The sequence below is a fragment of the Ovis aries genome, chromosome 20, assembly GCF_016772045.2.
Source record: "Ovis aries strain OAR_USU_Benz2616 breed Rambouillet chromosome 20, ARS-UI_Ramb_v3.0, whole genome shotgun sequence".
Taxonomy (NCBI): domain Eukaryota; kingdom Metazoa; phylum Chordata; class Mammalia; order Artiodactyla; family Bovidae; genus Ovis; species Ovis aries.
The window spans coordinates 30,319,400-30,335,476 of NC_056073.1; the positions used below are offsets into that span (position 1 = coordinate 30,319,400).

Sequence of the window (16,077 nt, forward strand, 5' to 3'; positions counted from 1 at the left end):
CCCAGTACTTGAACAAAATTTGAGCCTGAAGCTGATTTGCAGGGGGAGGAGACGAGGGTATAGAGCCATGTTCATTTGACATTTGACGTTTAAAATAATGATATTCTCATTCAGTTGTGGAGAAGGGAGCGGCTACCCTCTCCAGGGTTCTTGTCTGGAGAACTCCATGGACAGAGGAGCCTAGCAGGCTACAGTCCATGGGGTCCCAAAGAGTTGGACACGACTTTGTGACTGAACAAAAATGACAGAACATTGAGAATAATCACTTAATTTATAGAACTCTTTGTAACAAAGCACTTTTAGTCAGGAGTGAGGACGTATGCAGACACAAGATGGTTTTATGCAGGACATTTGCCAAATGTGAATTCCTGGGAATTTCCTGTTTCCGAACAAGCTGCCTTTTCTTGTCCAATAAATGGATACAGCCAGGACTGAGGTGGCTCTTCTGTAGTTGGTGAGGGTGTAGGATTCAGACAGCACCCCTAACCTGGCCCTCCTTTGCCAGCCCAAGCCAGGTCTGCAGCTGCTGGGAGATTTTCTGTAGAGAGGTGGGGAGAATTTGGAAAGTTCAGACTCCAGCACTAGCAGAGAGCAGGAACATGCAAATTAGCATGCAAATGATAACGCAAATCACTGAGAGATTTTTCTCTCTTACCTGTCGCGCAAGGCGGAGGCCAGGGGAATCTGAGGGTCTCTCAGGTGCCATGTCCAAGCAATGAGAGGCACTAGGGATGAGAAGGGCTGGCTCGGAGGGTCCCAAAGGCTGTGTTACACTTAGCACATGCCAGGGATCTGTATCCCCTGGAAAGAAAGGAGAGGACCGTGTGTTGAGCCACAGCCAGATAGACACTAAGGAGTCAAGTTCTGACGGCACACTCACCATTAACAAACAGCACTTGGGTGGCCCCTGGGGTCTGGCCACCATAATAGGAGTTGGTCTGGGCCACAGCCTGGGCTACAGATGAGGTTGAAAGCCCAAACACCTGTTCACATAGCTCAAGCTCGGAGGGCAGAGCTGGGAGCTGGGAGAAAGGGCACCCGGGGACCTCACAGGTGACGTCTGTGGAGAGAGGGATTCACCAATGTGGAGTATATAGCCAGCCCCTACCTCTTTAATAATCGTGTACAGAGCTCTCCCCAGTGATGACTGAGACAGTTCCAGACCCTCCCTTCAGTGAGTTCACGGTCCTCTCAGAGACGCACTCAGCCCAAGACACTGATGGCCTAGAATGATCAGGGCTGTGATAGAATAATGTCTGGAGTGAGGTTGGGGGTGTCTCAGAAGGAGCATAATGAGCCTGGACCACCTTGAGATGGCTTGTCTGGGCACAGCAGAGACCGTATGTTTTGGAGGCGAGAGTTGGGCCAGTCACTCACAGTAGCCGAACTCGGTACAAGTTTGGTACAACCACTGCCGGTCACCCACGCTGGACACTTGGAGTTCTGTGACCCTCAGCTGTGCCACTGTCTCTGCCCGAGAAATGCTTAAACACCTCTGACCCAGGCCGTGTGTGACAACCTAAAGGACAATACACATACATATATGCAGACATACATTCCTTGCCCCCCCCCCCACTGCCCCCCGCCCCCACCCTGGCCATCAAGCCAGGGCAGGGCCTGGAGCCATTGGTCCCTACAGGTCAAAGGTCAGAAGTCAGAAGAGTGAGTTTCTGAGTTTTCCTGGGGTCACTGCTCAGAGTTGCTGGGGACCTAGGTCCCTGTGGGTTAGAAATTAAGGTGCTAGATGACTAGGAACTTCTCACCTGTAAAGTTGATCTTGGGCAAGTGAGAATATCTTAGACCTCAGTTTCCTCAGTTGTGTCTGGGGACAATAGTAGTGTTTACTTCGTAGAACTATTTTAAGAATTCAATGAGATAATATATGCGAAGCGCACCGCACAGCATTTGGTGCAGACACCGATGGAAAAGTGATAGCTGGATTGTAGAGGTTGGGAGTCCGAGGGAGTCCGAGGCTCGGAGCCCCGGTCTCTAGGAGAACTGGGTCCCGAGGACAACTGTGTCCCCCGGACTAATGTTTTTCCTTCATTCTACAAATACTATTTGAGAGTTTGCTGTGTGCCAGACACTCTTGCAGGCCCCAGAAAGAGGACAGAACAATGTAGGCAAAATAGTAAGCACAGTCGCTATCACCTGCCTACTGTGCTCCGGGCTCCCTGTTCCCTAGGTCATACTGCTCCTACCTCATTCCACCTCCGAGGTCCTTTTGAGATGTAATACCCATTTTACAGATGAGGAAACTAAGGTGCAGAAGGGTTTACGCTTGCCCAAGTTCACACAGAGGAGGTGAAGCAGGAATCCTCGCTCTGCTCACTCTTGGCGGTGCTCGGGGTTCTCACCTGCACTGCCCGACGAAGCCCGCGGTAGGGTGCAGGGCCGCTGCAGTTGCCCCTGCAGTTGCCCCCGATCCCCGAGGAGGAATCTGCAGAGCTGTCGCACACTCAGCGGCGCTCCAGCTTGCCCATCGTACTGCACCGCACCTCCCACGAGTGCCTGCAGCGCCCCCAGAAGCTCTGCCTGGTCCTCAGCGCGCTCCAGGGACCCGCACGCTCCAAGCTCCACGCTCAGCGCTGCCCGAGCCCCACGGCTCGCGCGCAGCCGCCGCTCCACCTCCGCAAAGGCTGCGGACGCCGCCGCCCGGCACTGCGGAGAGCGAGAGGCGGCGTTGGTGAAGACTTGGGCCAGGGGTTCCGCCTGTCCCTCTCCGCGACCCTCATCCTCCCTGGGCTCCCCAGTTTTCCACATTCAGATTCACACAGGGGGCAGTTGAAAGTCGCTTTTGCTCGAGGCCCTGCCCTCTTCCCGGCTCCTCCTCCGGGCCGTCCCACCCCAGGCCCCGCCCACACGAATACAGCCTCCTGATAGGGTGGTCCGTCCTCAGGCCCCGCCCCCGTAGGATCCTCCCTTCTTAGTACCCAGACCCATCTTCAGCTCTCGCGTTCTTCCCAAATTCACCCACCTCTCTGGGCTCCCAAGTCTCTGAGACCCCAACACCTTGCAAGCTTCAACCGTTTTCTCTGGCCCCCATCCTCAAGGCCTTTTCTCTTTCCCTATCCCCCTCCGACTGGACCCCAACTCATACCTCCAGGGATCCGCCAATCGCAGTGTTCATTAGGCTTCTAGACACCACCTAAAGTCGGGTCGCGGAAAAATATCAGGTGAACCGCACCACCGAGGTCTTCCTCCCCCCCCCCCCCCCCCCCCCCCCGCCACCCCGGGCCCACCTCCCGCCATCCTTACGTCGTTATACTTGGAGAAATCCAGTGTGGCCCGCACCGGAGCGGAAGAGGCGATGGAGGCAAAAAATAGATGGGGAAACTGAGGGAGAACAAGTTATCAGCCTGGGGGCTGAAGGACTGGGATCCCATATCTGCCCGCCCCTGTGTCACTCACTCGTTGTGTCATCTCAGGCAAGTCCCTGCCTTCTACACACTGAACTCTTATGAAGGCAGATTGGGATGGGGGGTTGGGAGGAGGAGGGTGTGGAAGGAGGTTTTCCTATTATCTGAGTTATGGACCTCGCAGTCCAAGTTCCTTTCCCCCAGTCCACCCAGAGGGGTCCCAGGACCTTCAGCCGGGCCCAGGCAGCCAGGGAGCCAGCATAGGAACCTCCGAAGCAGATCCAGGGGCTGGTGGAGGAGACGTTGAAGAGGCGGGAGAGTGTGAGGCGGGCAGAGGCCGCATCCGCCAGCCTAGGGTCAGAGAAGAGGCTGAGTCGGTTCCCATGGGTAGGAATCCCTGAAGATTCCCCAATTTACAGGCAGGAATCCAGAGACAAGAATGGAGAGAGCCTGGCCAGAAGCTAGGGTTTTTTCTCATGAGGTATTTCTGAGGATTCCCCACACCTACACATTTCCGCACATGAGGGGAGACTCATTTGGAAAGCTTCCACTCTTCACTTCCAGACTAGGTGGGAGAAGAAAAATCTTCAAGACAGTTTAGGTGAAAATCTAAATTATAGGAGGGATTGGAGACTGTCAAAGAGAGCTACTCAGGAAGAGGAGGGGGCCCAGGCTGGATAGGTTAGGAGGTATTGGCGAAGAGGGAGACACGATTAGAAAAAGAGACAGAGATATTGGAATATATCTAACACCCTTCCTTTTTTTCTTTCCCCTTGGCAGTGCCACAAGGCTTCTGGGATTTTAGTTCCCCAATTAGCAGTGATGGAACCCATGACCCCTTCAGTGGAATCGTGAAGCCCTAATCACCTAATCACCAGGGAATACCCTAACATCTTTTTTTTTTTTTTAATCCCAAATGCTTTCTCCCCTCCGTAACCTTTCTGAAACAGTTTGCAGTTAGTGTCATCCTACTGCAGTTGGAAACTAGTTTAGCTTGTGAAAAGATTAAGAGATAGAGAGGAATATACAGGCAATGTGATACAGATGGGGACACACAAAGATGGAGACAAGAGTGAGGCAGAGAAAGTCAGAATGATTACAGACAGATACAGAGATGGAAAGCAGAAAAGGGAGAGATAAGTCCGGGAGAACAATAAAGTAGGTGAGGGGGGAAAGAAAGAGAAGGGATTTGGTATAGGGGTAGGGTGCACTGAAGGAAGCGAGAGAGGGAGCTAGACAAATATCTGGGGGAAGCCCACTCTGAAGAAGGCAGAGTTCAAAGGCTCAAGGAAGCGATGTGCCTGCAAGTCTGGAGAACAGCAAGAACTTCAGTGTGCCTGGAGCCCAGTAAGAGGGAGAGAGAGGCCAGAGAGCTAACTGGGGAGCCTCCAAAGCCAGCATAGGAGCTTCCACAGCAGATCCAGAGGCTGGTGGAGGAGATGTTGCAAAGGTTTTGTCTTTGCTCTGAGTGCGATGAGAGACGTGAGGGATTTGAGCCAGGAGAGAGATGATCTGGACTGTGGTCTAATGATCACTCTGGCTCTTCATCTGGAGAATAGGCTGACGGGATCAAGGACAGAAACAAGGAGACCAGTGAGGAAGCTGTGTCATCCGTCTAAGGGATTCTGGTAGTCTGGACCAGCAGGTCATAGTGTAATAGCAAAAGATAAGAATACAGTGGAAGAGGTGGAGAAATAAAGGATAGGGAGGGAGAGAGACGGAAAGACAGGAAAAGAATAAAACACTGAAAGACAGAGAAGAAAACATGGGACCAGGGACTCAGAGGTCAACTTTGGGCAATGGAAGAAGAGACAAAGATTCAGAGAAGCCAAAATACAGCCACCTTCAGTCCCATGACCCCAAACATCCCCTACCCCCACTCACGCATGGCGGCTGGACAAGAAGCGGAGCTGGGCCATGTCCAGCCCCTCAGCAGGTATACTCAGGCCATAAAATCTATGCTCCAGACTTATCACCAGGGCCCCCCAGATTGGGGCCAGATTTGCAGGGTGCCCTGTGAAGAGTCCAAAGCGGATATGTGTCAACTCTTGCAAACCTCAGGCTTCACAGCCCTTCACAGTATACAACTCCCCTTCCTCGCCTCCACCAGCTTCCCCTTGTCTTTCCTCACGCTTGCTTCTTACCTCTCATCACTGAACCAGGTCCAAGGCTGCCTTCACCCCCCAGATGCAGGAATACAGGTCCATCCTGGCTGGTCCAATGTTGGTCATTTACCCAGTACCGCTAAGAGGTGGGACGGGGAGGAAGAAATGGAATCGTGAGAGTTCTGACCTACTCTTTATTTCCTGTTCATTCTGGTCTCTTTCCCTAATTGATCTTTTTTATCTGACGTTGACTTGTTTATTTACATGATCATTTCTCTCCTGTTTGTCTCCTCATCTAGAGTGTAATATCTACAAGGGGAGATATTTTTGTCAGCTCTTTCACTCTGATAACCCAGGGTCAAGAATAGTGGCTAGGAAGTGGTAGGCACTTGTTCTATATTGAGACAATAATTGTAGAATAATTAATAAATGCAGGTAGATTTAGAAATAAGGCCTGTGTGAGATGACCTTTGGAGACTGTGGGGAGAGCAAGTGTAAAAGAGTAGGTATAAAAGTGGTAAATCTGTTCATTCATTAAATACATATCTTCAAGTGCCTATTGTGAGCCAGGTCTGGTTCCAAAGCTGATCCTGATTTTTGCTTCGAGACTTGGTGGTGCATTTGGTGATTAATCTGAAGGACGGGGAGAAGGGGGGTGGTAGTTGAGGGGCAATGAGGGAGTGAGAGTGAATGACAGGGAAAAGGAAAGACTGAAGGATAGGACATGAGGAACAAAAAAAGTGGGAGGCTAAAGAAAGGAAGGGGAGACTAGGGGATAGAGGGCAACTCTAAGAAACAGAGGGGCTAGACTAAAGGGCCGTAGGGATACTCACAGCAGATATCAGGTAAGACTGATTGGGGAGAGGACGAGGCGACAGAAGTGTAGAGATAGGAATAGAAAGCAGAGACTGAGGGGCGGAGTAGGGGGACTGAGAAGGGAGTAGGGTGGGCAGTGGATCTCCTCTCTCCTGGCCTTACCTGCAGGAAGGAGCGTCTGTCAGAGGCATTGAAGGGGTCCAGTGGCTGTTCCAACCACCCCTCTTTTGGGAGGGTCACAGAATCTGGGCCCAGCCCCAGGCCCAAGGCTGAGCTCTCCTGAAACCTCAGGATGTGCTCACCAAGGCGCCGAAGGAGGGAAGCTGTGGGACGTGGAGGGGAAAGAGTCAGGCCGGGGCTCCCCAAGGGGGCTCCGGCCTGACTCTCAGGATCCTCCTACCTGGAGCTGAGGATGCCCAGAGGGAAACCAGCAGCAGAGGGCCCAGCCATGGCACAGACCCGATGTCCATGCTGTCCAGTTCTTTGTGGGAGGGCTCCAGGGGCTGTGTTCCCTCCACTCCCTCAAGACTTCCTCTATTGTCCCAAGCGCTGGCCTTTCAGTTTATAGTCTTTGATCCGTAGCTCAGGTATGTTTGCGGACTCTTGTCTTGGAACAGGTCAAGCTTCTGTTGGAACCATTCAAGCAAGGCAGGGACGCCAGAGTCTGTATATAGAGCCCTGTGGCTGTGGCCCCTGGATATCCAATTCTCTCTCTGCTCTTGATTTTCTCCTTTCTTGTCCCTTGATCTTCCTTCCCTCCTGCCCTCAGTCTCCATGCCTGTGCCTCACTCTCCCCTCTCCTTCAGGGGCCATCTCTTTCTACCTCAGGAGCCCCTCTTTCTCCCCCCAACCCTCCAGCATACTTTCAGTCCCCCTCATTGGCCTTAATACTCAATCTGTTCGTCTCTTTGTTCCTCAATTCTCTTTCCATCTCCTCTCTACTTCAGTCTCTCTCTCTCTCTTTCAGTCTCGGCATGTCTATTTTCCAGTCTCCCCTTTTTTTCCTGCTCCCCATCAATCTCACCCCCACCCTCTGACCCACAATCTCACCACTTTCCTTAGATCCCTTATAGCACTTTGAATATTTCTGCAGCAGCAGAATATTACTCCTGCCTCAGAATGCTTGCCCCTGCTCCTCTCACTCTGTGGATTCCTGCTGCTGCTGCTGCTGCTGCTAAGTCGCTTAAGTCGTGTCCGACTCTGCGACCCCGTAGATGGTAGCCCATCAGGCTCCCCTGTTCCTGGCATTCTCTAGGCAAGAACACTGGAGTGGGTTGCCATTTTCTTCTCCAATGCATGAAAATGAAAGGTGAAAGTGAAGTCATTCAGTCATGTCCGACTGTTTGCGACCCCATGGACCGCAGCCTGCCAGGCTCCTCTGTCCATGGGATTTTCCAGGCAAGAGGACTGGAGTGGGGCGCCATTGCCTTCTCCGCTGTGGATGCCTATTTCTCCATAAATCTTCATGACTTCCTCCCCCACCTCAGTCAGATCGCTATTCAGAGTCCAGAAAAGGTCTTCCGTGGGCATCTCTTTAAAAATTGTCAAGCCTGAGCTCGCCAGCCCCAAGGAACATCACAGTTACCTAGGGAGCCTGTTACACATGCAGATTCCTGGCCCTACTCCAAAGATTCTGATCCAGTGCGCCTGGCTGGAGCGGAGGATGCTGCGTGCCTACGAAGTTTGCTTGTAGTAATTTTCTGGCAAACAGGCCCAGGAATCGGGCAGGGAGCCCAGGGTAACAGTAGAGTCCCCATAAGAGAATAGAGGTGAGGATGAAACAGCCATCTTTGGCAATAACGACGAAGCAGGTTAAAAAATCCTCTCCGAGCATCTTGACCAATAAGAGACAGAAAAACAAAGATGTGGGAGGCGCTTGGTTGAAGCATCTACATCCACAGAGGCCAGAGCAGGGAGGCGGGACAGCTTCGAGCAGAGCTCCGAAGTCAGCAGAAGGCCCTTGGGGAAGCATCTTGGGCTTGCTGCTTTCTAGTTCAGTGACCGTGAGGAGGTTTTGTCACCTTTTAAAGGCTGTTTCTACATGGTGTCAACCGCCATTCTCTGCCTCTTCCTACTCATGTCTTTGGTTCAAAACACTGCCCTAATCCAAAGCTGAAATGAAAAAAACACTTCCATTTACATGAGTATGGAAAAGAAAAAAATACTCAAGAATAAATTAACCAAGGACGTTTAGGAGATGTACCCTGAAAACAACAGAACATTGAAATTAAAGAAGATCTAAGTAAATGGAAAGTTATCTTGTGTTCATGAGTTGGAATATTTTAAAATGTTAAGAAGGTATTAATAAAATGGTCCAAATTGGGGGGAGGGGGGAGGTCAAACCACTAAATCTCCTCTATTCTTTACTCTTCTTCATAGCAACGTATCATTATCAGAAGTATAAATATTTTATTTATATAGTTCATCATCTGTCTCCCGGATGAGAATAGTAAGCTCCACAGGGCCACGGATTTTTCATCTCCTTTGTCCATTGCTCCGTGCCTGGTTCTTACAAGGGTGTACACAATGGGCAATCAATAAATGTTCAGTGAATGAAAAATCCATCAACCAATGTTGATGGGATTCTACTCTAAAAGTTTGTCTACAATCTGACAACTTCTTTCCACCTCCAGCGCTATCATCTTCTTCTAGCCACTAGCATCTTTGACTTGGACTATCACAGAAATCGCTTAGCTTTACCTCTATTTTCAAAGCAGACATATTTTACTTCTGGACAATGCACTCTTCTTTAATGATTAAAGCAAAGTATACCAGATATTTTTGATCGGCCACAAGACAGGCTGTTCTAGTTAACATAAAGTTCACTGCAAAGTCATGTATAAGTCAGCATACCGTTCCTCAGTATGTGAGATGACATCCTTTTCCTTGTTAGGCATCAGGGCAATGCTTGTCTTGTAAAATGTGTTTGGAAGAGTTTCCCCCTCTGTGATTTTTTGGATGAGTCTGAGAAGGATTGGTCTTAATTTTTTGAATGTTTGGTAGGATGTATTAGTAAAGCTACTGGTCCTAGACATTTGTTTGTTGGGAGGTTTTTGATTATCGATTCAACTTCTTGCTAGTAATAGGGCTGTTCAGATTTTCTGTTTCATCAGTATTCAGTCCCAGTAGATTGTATGTTTCTGGGAATTTATTTCTTTCTATCTTGTCCAATTTGTTGATGTATTATTTTTAAGCAGGTACCAGAATCTGAATCTTTGTATTACTTTTGTATGAAAAGGTTTCTTTCCCAGCTGACTAAGCAGCTTAGTTGGTTAGAGCATGGTGGTAATAACACCAAGGATGGGGGTTCAGTCCCCATCTGGGCCAGTGCAAGGCTTTTGTTACTTACTCACTGAATAATTTTGCTGCAGTCATCTAACAATTGGAGATAACCTCACAGACATCAACTTGGGAATGAATGTTGACTTCATTTGTTCTTCAGCAGTGACACTACCTTCCTTCCCCTCCACTCCTGCCCCCAGCAAACACAGTCCCAGCAAAAAATGAAATTTCAGCATTTTAGATTTGGCAAAGGGGCATTTTCACCACTCACTGCTTGAAATCCAAAGCCTATGTTAATTTAAGGAGGGAGCAGTGCTGGTAAGGCACCATCCCTTTGAAAGAGCTGATGACTGATATTTTATGAGAGGGGGTTAAGGGTAGACTTTCAGAGGGTCAGTGGATTGACATATTCTGTGGAAGCATGGTTCTTCTGGAGAGACTCTTGTTGTTTGGTTGGCACTCAAAGGGATGTTTACTGAAGTGAGTGCATCCTAGCTGGCTCATTTCAGAAAGCAGGGGTTGATAGTGATTGGTTGTGCAAATGTTCACAAAATGATTATCATGGATAGATCAACTGGTTTAAATTTGGGTCTAGTGGCTACTTGTTACCACTGCTATAGAACAGTCTTTTCCTAAGTTTGTGATTAGTATGTCTTCTCAACATTTTGTTTTGGCATAAAGCAAACATTATTTGTTTGTTTAACTATCCACGTAATGAAAAACAGTGGGCTTTCTGGTGGCTCAGACGGTAAAGCGTGTGCTTACAACGCGGGAGACCCAGGTTTGATCCCTGGGTCGGGAAGAGCTCCTGGAGAAGGAAATGGCAACCCACTCCAGTACTCTTGCCTGGAAAATTCCATGGACGGAGAGGCCTGGTAGGCTACAGTCCATGGGATCGCAAACAGTCAGACACGACTGAGTGACTTCAATGTCAATGTATAATAAAAGTACTGATTTTATTATTGATGACCTTTCATTGATTTAGGCCTTGAGAGAATTATACTAAGTGAAATAAGTGAGACAGGAAAAGACAAATCCTGTATGTTTTACTTACATTTGGAATCCAAAAAACAAAATAAATCAAAATCGGGTTTTTAGACACAGAGAACAGTTTGGTGATTGAGAGGGGAGTGGAGGACGGGTTAAAGGAATGAAAGGGGTCAGAAGGTACAAATTTCCAGTTATAAAAGAAATGTTATGGAGATGTAAGGTACACCATGGTAGTATAATTATTAATAATAATACTGTATTGAAATTTGGAAGTCATTAAGAGAGTAGACCCTAAAAGTTTTCATCACAAGAAAAAATATATATAAGATGTATATAAGATGGATGTTAACTAGACTTACTGTGTTTCATTAGTTTTTCCAAGAAGCATTATAGGGATTTGCTTTTTCTCTTTAAAGCTTGGTCTCCAATCTCAAGGGTATAAAATTATTCATAATGTTCCAGGGACTAGAAAGTCTAATTAATTTCCAGGTCTCCTACATTGCAGGAGGATTCTTTACCATCTGAGCCACCAGGGAAGCCTAATCAATTTAAAATTTTTATTTAGTTGGAGGCTAATTACTGTACAATATGGTAGTGGTTTTTGCCATTCATTGACATGAATCAGACATGGGTGTACATGTGTCCCCCATCCTGAACTCCCCTCCCACTTCCTTCCCCATCCCATCCCTCGGGGTTGTCCCAGTGCCCTGTTTCATACTTCAAACTTGGATTGATGATCTACTTCACATATGGTAATATACATGCTTCAATGCTATTCTCTCAAATCATCCCACCCTCGCCTTCTCCCACAGAGTCCAAAAGTCTGTTCTTTTTATCTGTGTCTCTTTTGCTGTCTCACATATAGGCTCATCATTACCATCTTTCTAAATTCCATATACACTGCTGGGCATACACACCGAGGAAACCAGAACTGAAAGAGACACATGTACCCCAATGTTCATCGCAGCACTGTTTACAGTAGCTAGGATATGGAAGCAACCTAGATGTCTATCGGCAGACGAATGGATAAGAAAGCTGTGGTACATATACACAATAGAATATTACTCAGGTATTAAAACGAATGCGCTTGAATCAGTTCTAATGATGTGGATGAAACTGGATGGAGCCTATTATACAGAGTGAAGTAAATCAGGAAGAAAAACACCAATATAGTATATTAACACATATATATGGAATTTAGAAAGCCTAATGAATTTTAACCCAGTAATATTTGACTTGTAGGTACTACTGCTCACCACCAGGATGGCCGAGTGGTTAAGGCCTTGGACTTAAGAACCAATAGATATCTGTCTGTGTGGGTTCGAACCCCACTCCTGGTAGAATTCGTTTTGTTGATGCCTAGTCATGTCCAATTCTTTTGGGACTCCGGGGACTGTTGCCTGGCAGGCTCCTCTGTCTGGGATTCTCCCAGTCGAGAGTTCTAGCGTGAGTAACCATTTCTTCTGTAGGGGATCTTCCTGCTTAGGGATCCAGTTACTTTAGCAAGTATCTTATCTGGAAATGATAGTTTCTTGTGCAAAGTGGATAATAGTCCAGCATATATTTGACTCTGAACTCTTTTTATCCAATCTGACAGGTTCTGTCTATAACTGGTGGATTTAGGGAATTTACATATAATGTAAATGATATACTTGTATTTTTTAAAATCCACCGTCTTGTTAGTTGCTTTCTGTGTTCTCCTTTCTTTCATCTCTTTCTTCATGTTTTTGAAATATGTGAAAATCTTTAAAAAATTAATTAGTGTTTTCCCTAGGGTTTTCTATATATAGCTACAATCATTCAAAATCTACCTTCAAATTGTACTATGCTGCTTCCTTTACAATGTAAGAAGCTTGTAATAATATACTTCCTCCTATATTGTGTGTCATTGCTGCCACAGATTTTGCTTTCATGTATGCTATTATTGTACAATATGCCACTACTATTTTTGCTTAATGCAGTCAGTCACTTTTAGAGTGATTAAAATTGGGGAAAACCTTCCTTATATGTACCTCTATTGTATTCATTACTGTGTATATTCATTGCTTTGTATTCTTTCTTCCTGAGATCACCTTATAACATTTCCTGTTTTGCAGGTCTGATAGTAATGCACTTCAGTTTTTGTTTGTCAGGAAGGACTTTTATTTCCTATTCAGGTTTGGGAAATATTTTTTCCTTGGTAGAGAATTCTGGGTTTACAGATTTTTTTTTTTTTTAAGTAGCCTCCCATCACTTTCAAATGCTATTCCATTATCTTCTGGCATACCTAATTTCTGATGAAAAGTCTGCCGTTTCAGGTAGATAGAGAATTAGATAGCTTGGAATTCTCTGACCTTGGAGCTGAGGTTTGACGTACAGGTTTCCTCCACTATCAGAAAGCAGAGCACTCCTATAAAACATTTCACAAGCTGAATTGGCGTGAAGTGAAGAAACAATTATCTTAGGACACTTCTTACATATGAATGTACAAAGTTAGTGGAGATAAAGCACAGATGCTCATAGACACAGTTCAAATCTGTGGCAGCCTGAAGCTGAGATGCAGAGTATAGTTCCTGTGGGAGGAGCTTGGCAGCCCCACCCTTGCCGCTTCTGATGCGCTCAGCCTCTACAAAGGCTCCCTGCAAAACTTGCTGCTGTTCAGTCGCTCAGTCGTGTCCGACTCTTTGCGACCCCATGGACTGCAGCACACTAGGCTTCCCTGTCCTTTACCATCTCCAGCTGCTTGCTCAAACTCATGTCTATTGAGTCGGTGAGGCCATGCAACCATCACATCCTCTGTCGTCCCCTTCTTCTCCCGCCTTCAGTTTTTCCCTGCATCAGGGTCTTTTCTAATGAATCAGCTCTTCTCATCAAATGGCCAAAGTATTGGAGCTTCAGCTTCAGCATCAGTCCTTCCAATGAATATTCTGGACTGACTTCCTTTAGGAGGGACTGGTTGGATCTCCTTGCAGTCCAAGGGACTCTCAAGATTCTTCTCCAACACCACAGTTCAAAAGCATCAATTCTTCTGCATTCAGCTTTCTTTATGGTCCAGCTCTCACATCCATACATGACTACTGGCAAAACCATAGCTTTGACTATAAGGACTTTTGTGGGCAAAGTAGTGTCTCTGTTTTTTAATAAGCTGTCTAGCAAAACAAGTACTAACGCGGGTCTTTCCTAAAAATGAAGTGGCAGCAAAGTGAACTTTTGAAAATTGAGAGATACCTGTATTTCCTTATCTTGGGAAGAAATATTCAATCATTAACTCTCCCAATATTTTTTCTGCTCTTTCCTCTCTTCTCACCTTCTGGGATTCTCATTACAAATGTATTAATCAGTAACTCTTAATTGCTACTTCTTTTTGTTTTGTTTTTTTTTCCATGATGTTTTAGCTTGGATAGTTTCTAGGCCTTCAGGTTGATCATTTCTTTTCTCATCCCTATAGAGTCTACTAGTTAGTCTATCAAAGACATCCTATGTCTCTTAGTCTGTGTGTGTGTATGTTTGAATTTAGCATATTTATTTGACTCTTAGTTTCCAGAAATCTACTGAAATTTGCTACCTGTTTATGTGTTGGGACAATGTGGGTACCTAGTATGTTCCTTTGGCATCTGAAATGGGAGCGGTCTCGAGGGCCTAATCTCATCGTAAGTTTTGGGATCTGAGGCTATTTCAAGAAAAATAATGTCAGCATTGAGTTAAACTGTAGGACACTCGGTGTTGCAAAATTGCTTGGCTGGGGAGGGACTTCCACATATTTACTGGCCAGAAGTGTCTGAAGTAAAGTGTTCTGTGTGAGTACTGAAGAAGACACACAGGAGGAAAAACAGTGTTGGGTTTTTTTTTTTTTTTTCCTCTAATGCACTTGTCAGCTCCAAATTCACCATTTTAGCTTATTTATTTATTTTTGCAGAGGGATCTGGGCCTTTTAAACTTCTATTTTCTTGTGCCAGGTGGCACTGAAATTTTGTCAGTAGAGGGTGCAGGAGAGACACAATAAGAGGAAAGAGTTTAGCTTTCTTGGTTCTAAGAGTTCCTGCAGCCATCAGTATCTTCAGTGTACAGCTCCATTCTACTGACTTCCACAGTTGTACAGAAAAGAAATTAGGTATTCACTAATCCATTCACAAATATTTATTGACCATCATGTGCGGTAAATATCCTAGGATATCAGAAAGAATTAAGACTGGTTGTGGGGATTATATACAAAAAAGGAAAAGAAAAAGCAGTGGTTTCTAGTAACTGCTGGAGCTCTCATTGTAAACTCTCACATGGATAGATGAAACCTCATAGATGAAAGCCAAAATATCTGAAGATTGCAAAGTAAATCACTGATAATCTCTCACATATGAGAGGGGCATTGTCATCCAATGAGAATCTGAATTGTTTGGTGTTCAAATAGTAATTTATAGTGCTTCAGTCATACCTCGTGTGAAATGATTTTTCATGCAACTTTTTACATAGTTCACTCAGTCTTTACTTCTCTTCTTATAAAACTTCCAGTGCCTGCCATCTTCAGAAACCACATTGATGAAGTAAACATTAGACTCTTAGTTTCCCACATCATTCAGCAATTGGACAACATGGGCTTGATCAAGGTTAATTCCCCAGACTGTGTTCAACAAAATGAAGGCTAACACTTTTCAGAAGGATAAAGCCTATGAAGAGTGCTCTGCTAAAATTCATTTCAGGATCTTTTACTTATGAAACTAGCTCTTTAACTGGCCCTCTTTGATAGAGAAAAAGAAAAACAGATAAAGAAATTATTGTGAGAAAGTTTTCATTTTCACACATTAGGAATTGCCTCTAGAGAATAATACACATTTTTTGAAGTGAAAATCAACTGGAAATTCTTTGGAATATGACACTGCTTTAGAGCCTGCTCAAAAGAACCACTTCCCTGGCAAATTGATCATATTTTACTGATGTTACTACATCAATAACCATAGGATGATGTGAGAGGTAACAAAAAAAAATCACATAATAAGTAAGTTTAATTTTTCTAGTAGTCATATTTTAAGAAGTAGAAATAAACAAGTGGAATTAATTTTAATGTTTTAACTCCAAATATTATCATTTTGACATGCAATCAATAAAAATAATGAGATATTGCACGATGTTTCTTTTAAAAATAAACTGAATTTAGAAGCATGTGTTAATGTCTATTGTTTTGGACTGGGCATCTTAACCCTAACCCAACATTCTGGGGAAAAGGAAATAATACTCACTTCACAGTATTATCTCTGTAGCTTTTTTTTTTTTAAGGAGGGGAAGAACTTCCCCGCAATTTTTGAAAAGAACCTGTTATCTCCTTTAGGTCCAAGAGTGATCTGATGTATATATCAAATGTGTTTTGTTTATTTGAAAGGAAGTTGAAACGGACTTCCTTTTACAACTAGCCTCCACCACAACCAAAAAAAAAGAAAAAAAGAAAAGAAAAAAAAACAGTCCCAAAATCTTGGGAATAGAAAAGTTGGTTACCTTGGTTGGTTAAAGCCTCGTGGAATAATATTAAACACTTATTTTAATACAGACGCTTTATT

General features: G+C 45.4%; 1 protein-coding gene and 1 non-coding gene across 2 annotated transcripts; one reads left to right on the top strand and one right to left on the bottom strand.

Annotated features, from left to right (window-relative positions):
- Positions 1-252: 252 nt before the first annotated feature.
- Positions 253-6,816, bottom strand: LOC114109580 (thymus-specific serine protease). Its single transcript, XM_027958585.3, is given in 13 exon segments — positions 253-538; positions 656-801; positions 881-1,060; positions 1,378-1,519; positions 2,358-2,423; positions 2,425-2,661; positions 3,101-3,148; positions 3,259-3,336; positions 3,587-3,710; positions 5,244-5,373; positions 5,504-5,603; positions 6,443-6,603; positions 6,681-6,816. Coding segments are annotated over 13 exon segments (1,551 nt in total). The 5' UTR covers positions 6,751-6,816; the 3' UTR covers positions 253-469.
- A 4,993-nt stretch (positions 6,817-11,809) lies between these two features.
- On the top strand, positions 11,810-11,892 carry TRNAL-UAA (transfer RNA leucine (anticodon UAA)). Its single transcript has one exon. It is a non-coding gene; the product is annotated as a tRNA-Leu (tRNA).
- The last annotated feature ends 4,185 nt before the right edge of the window (positions 11,893-16,077 follow it).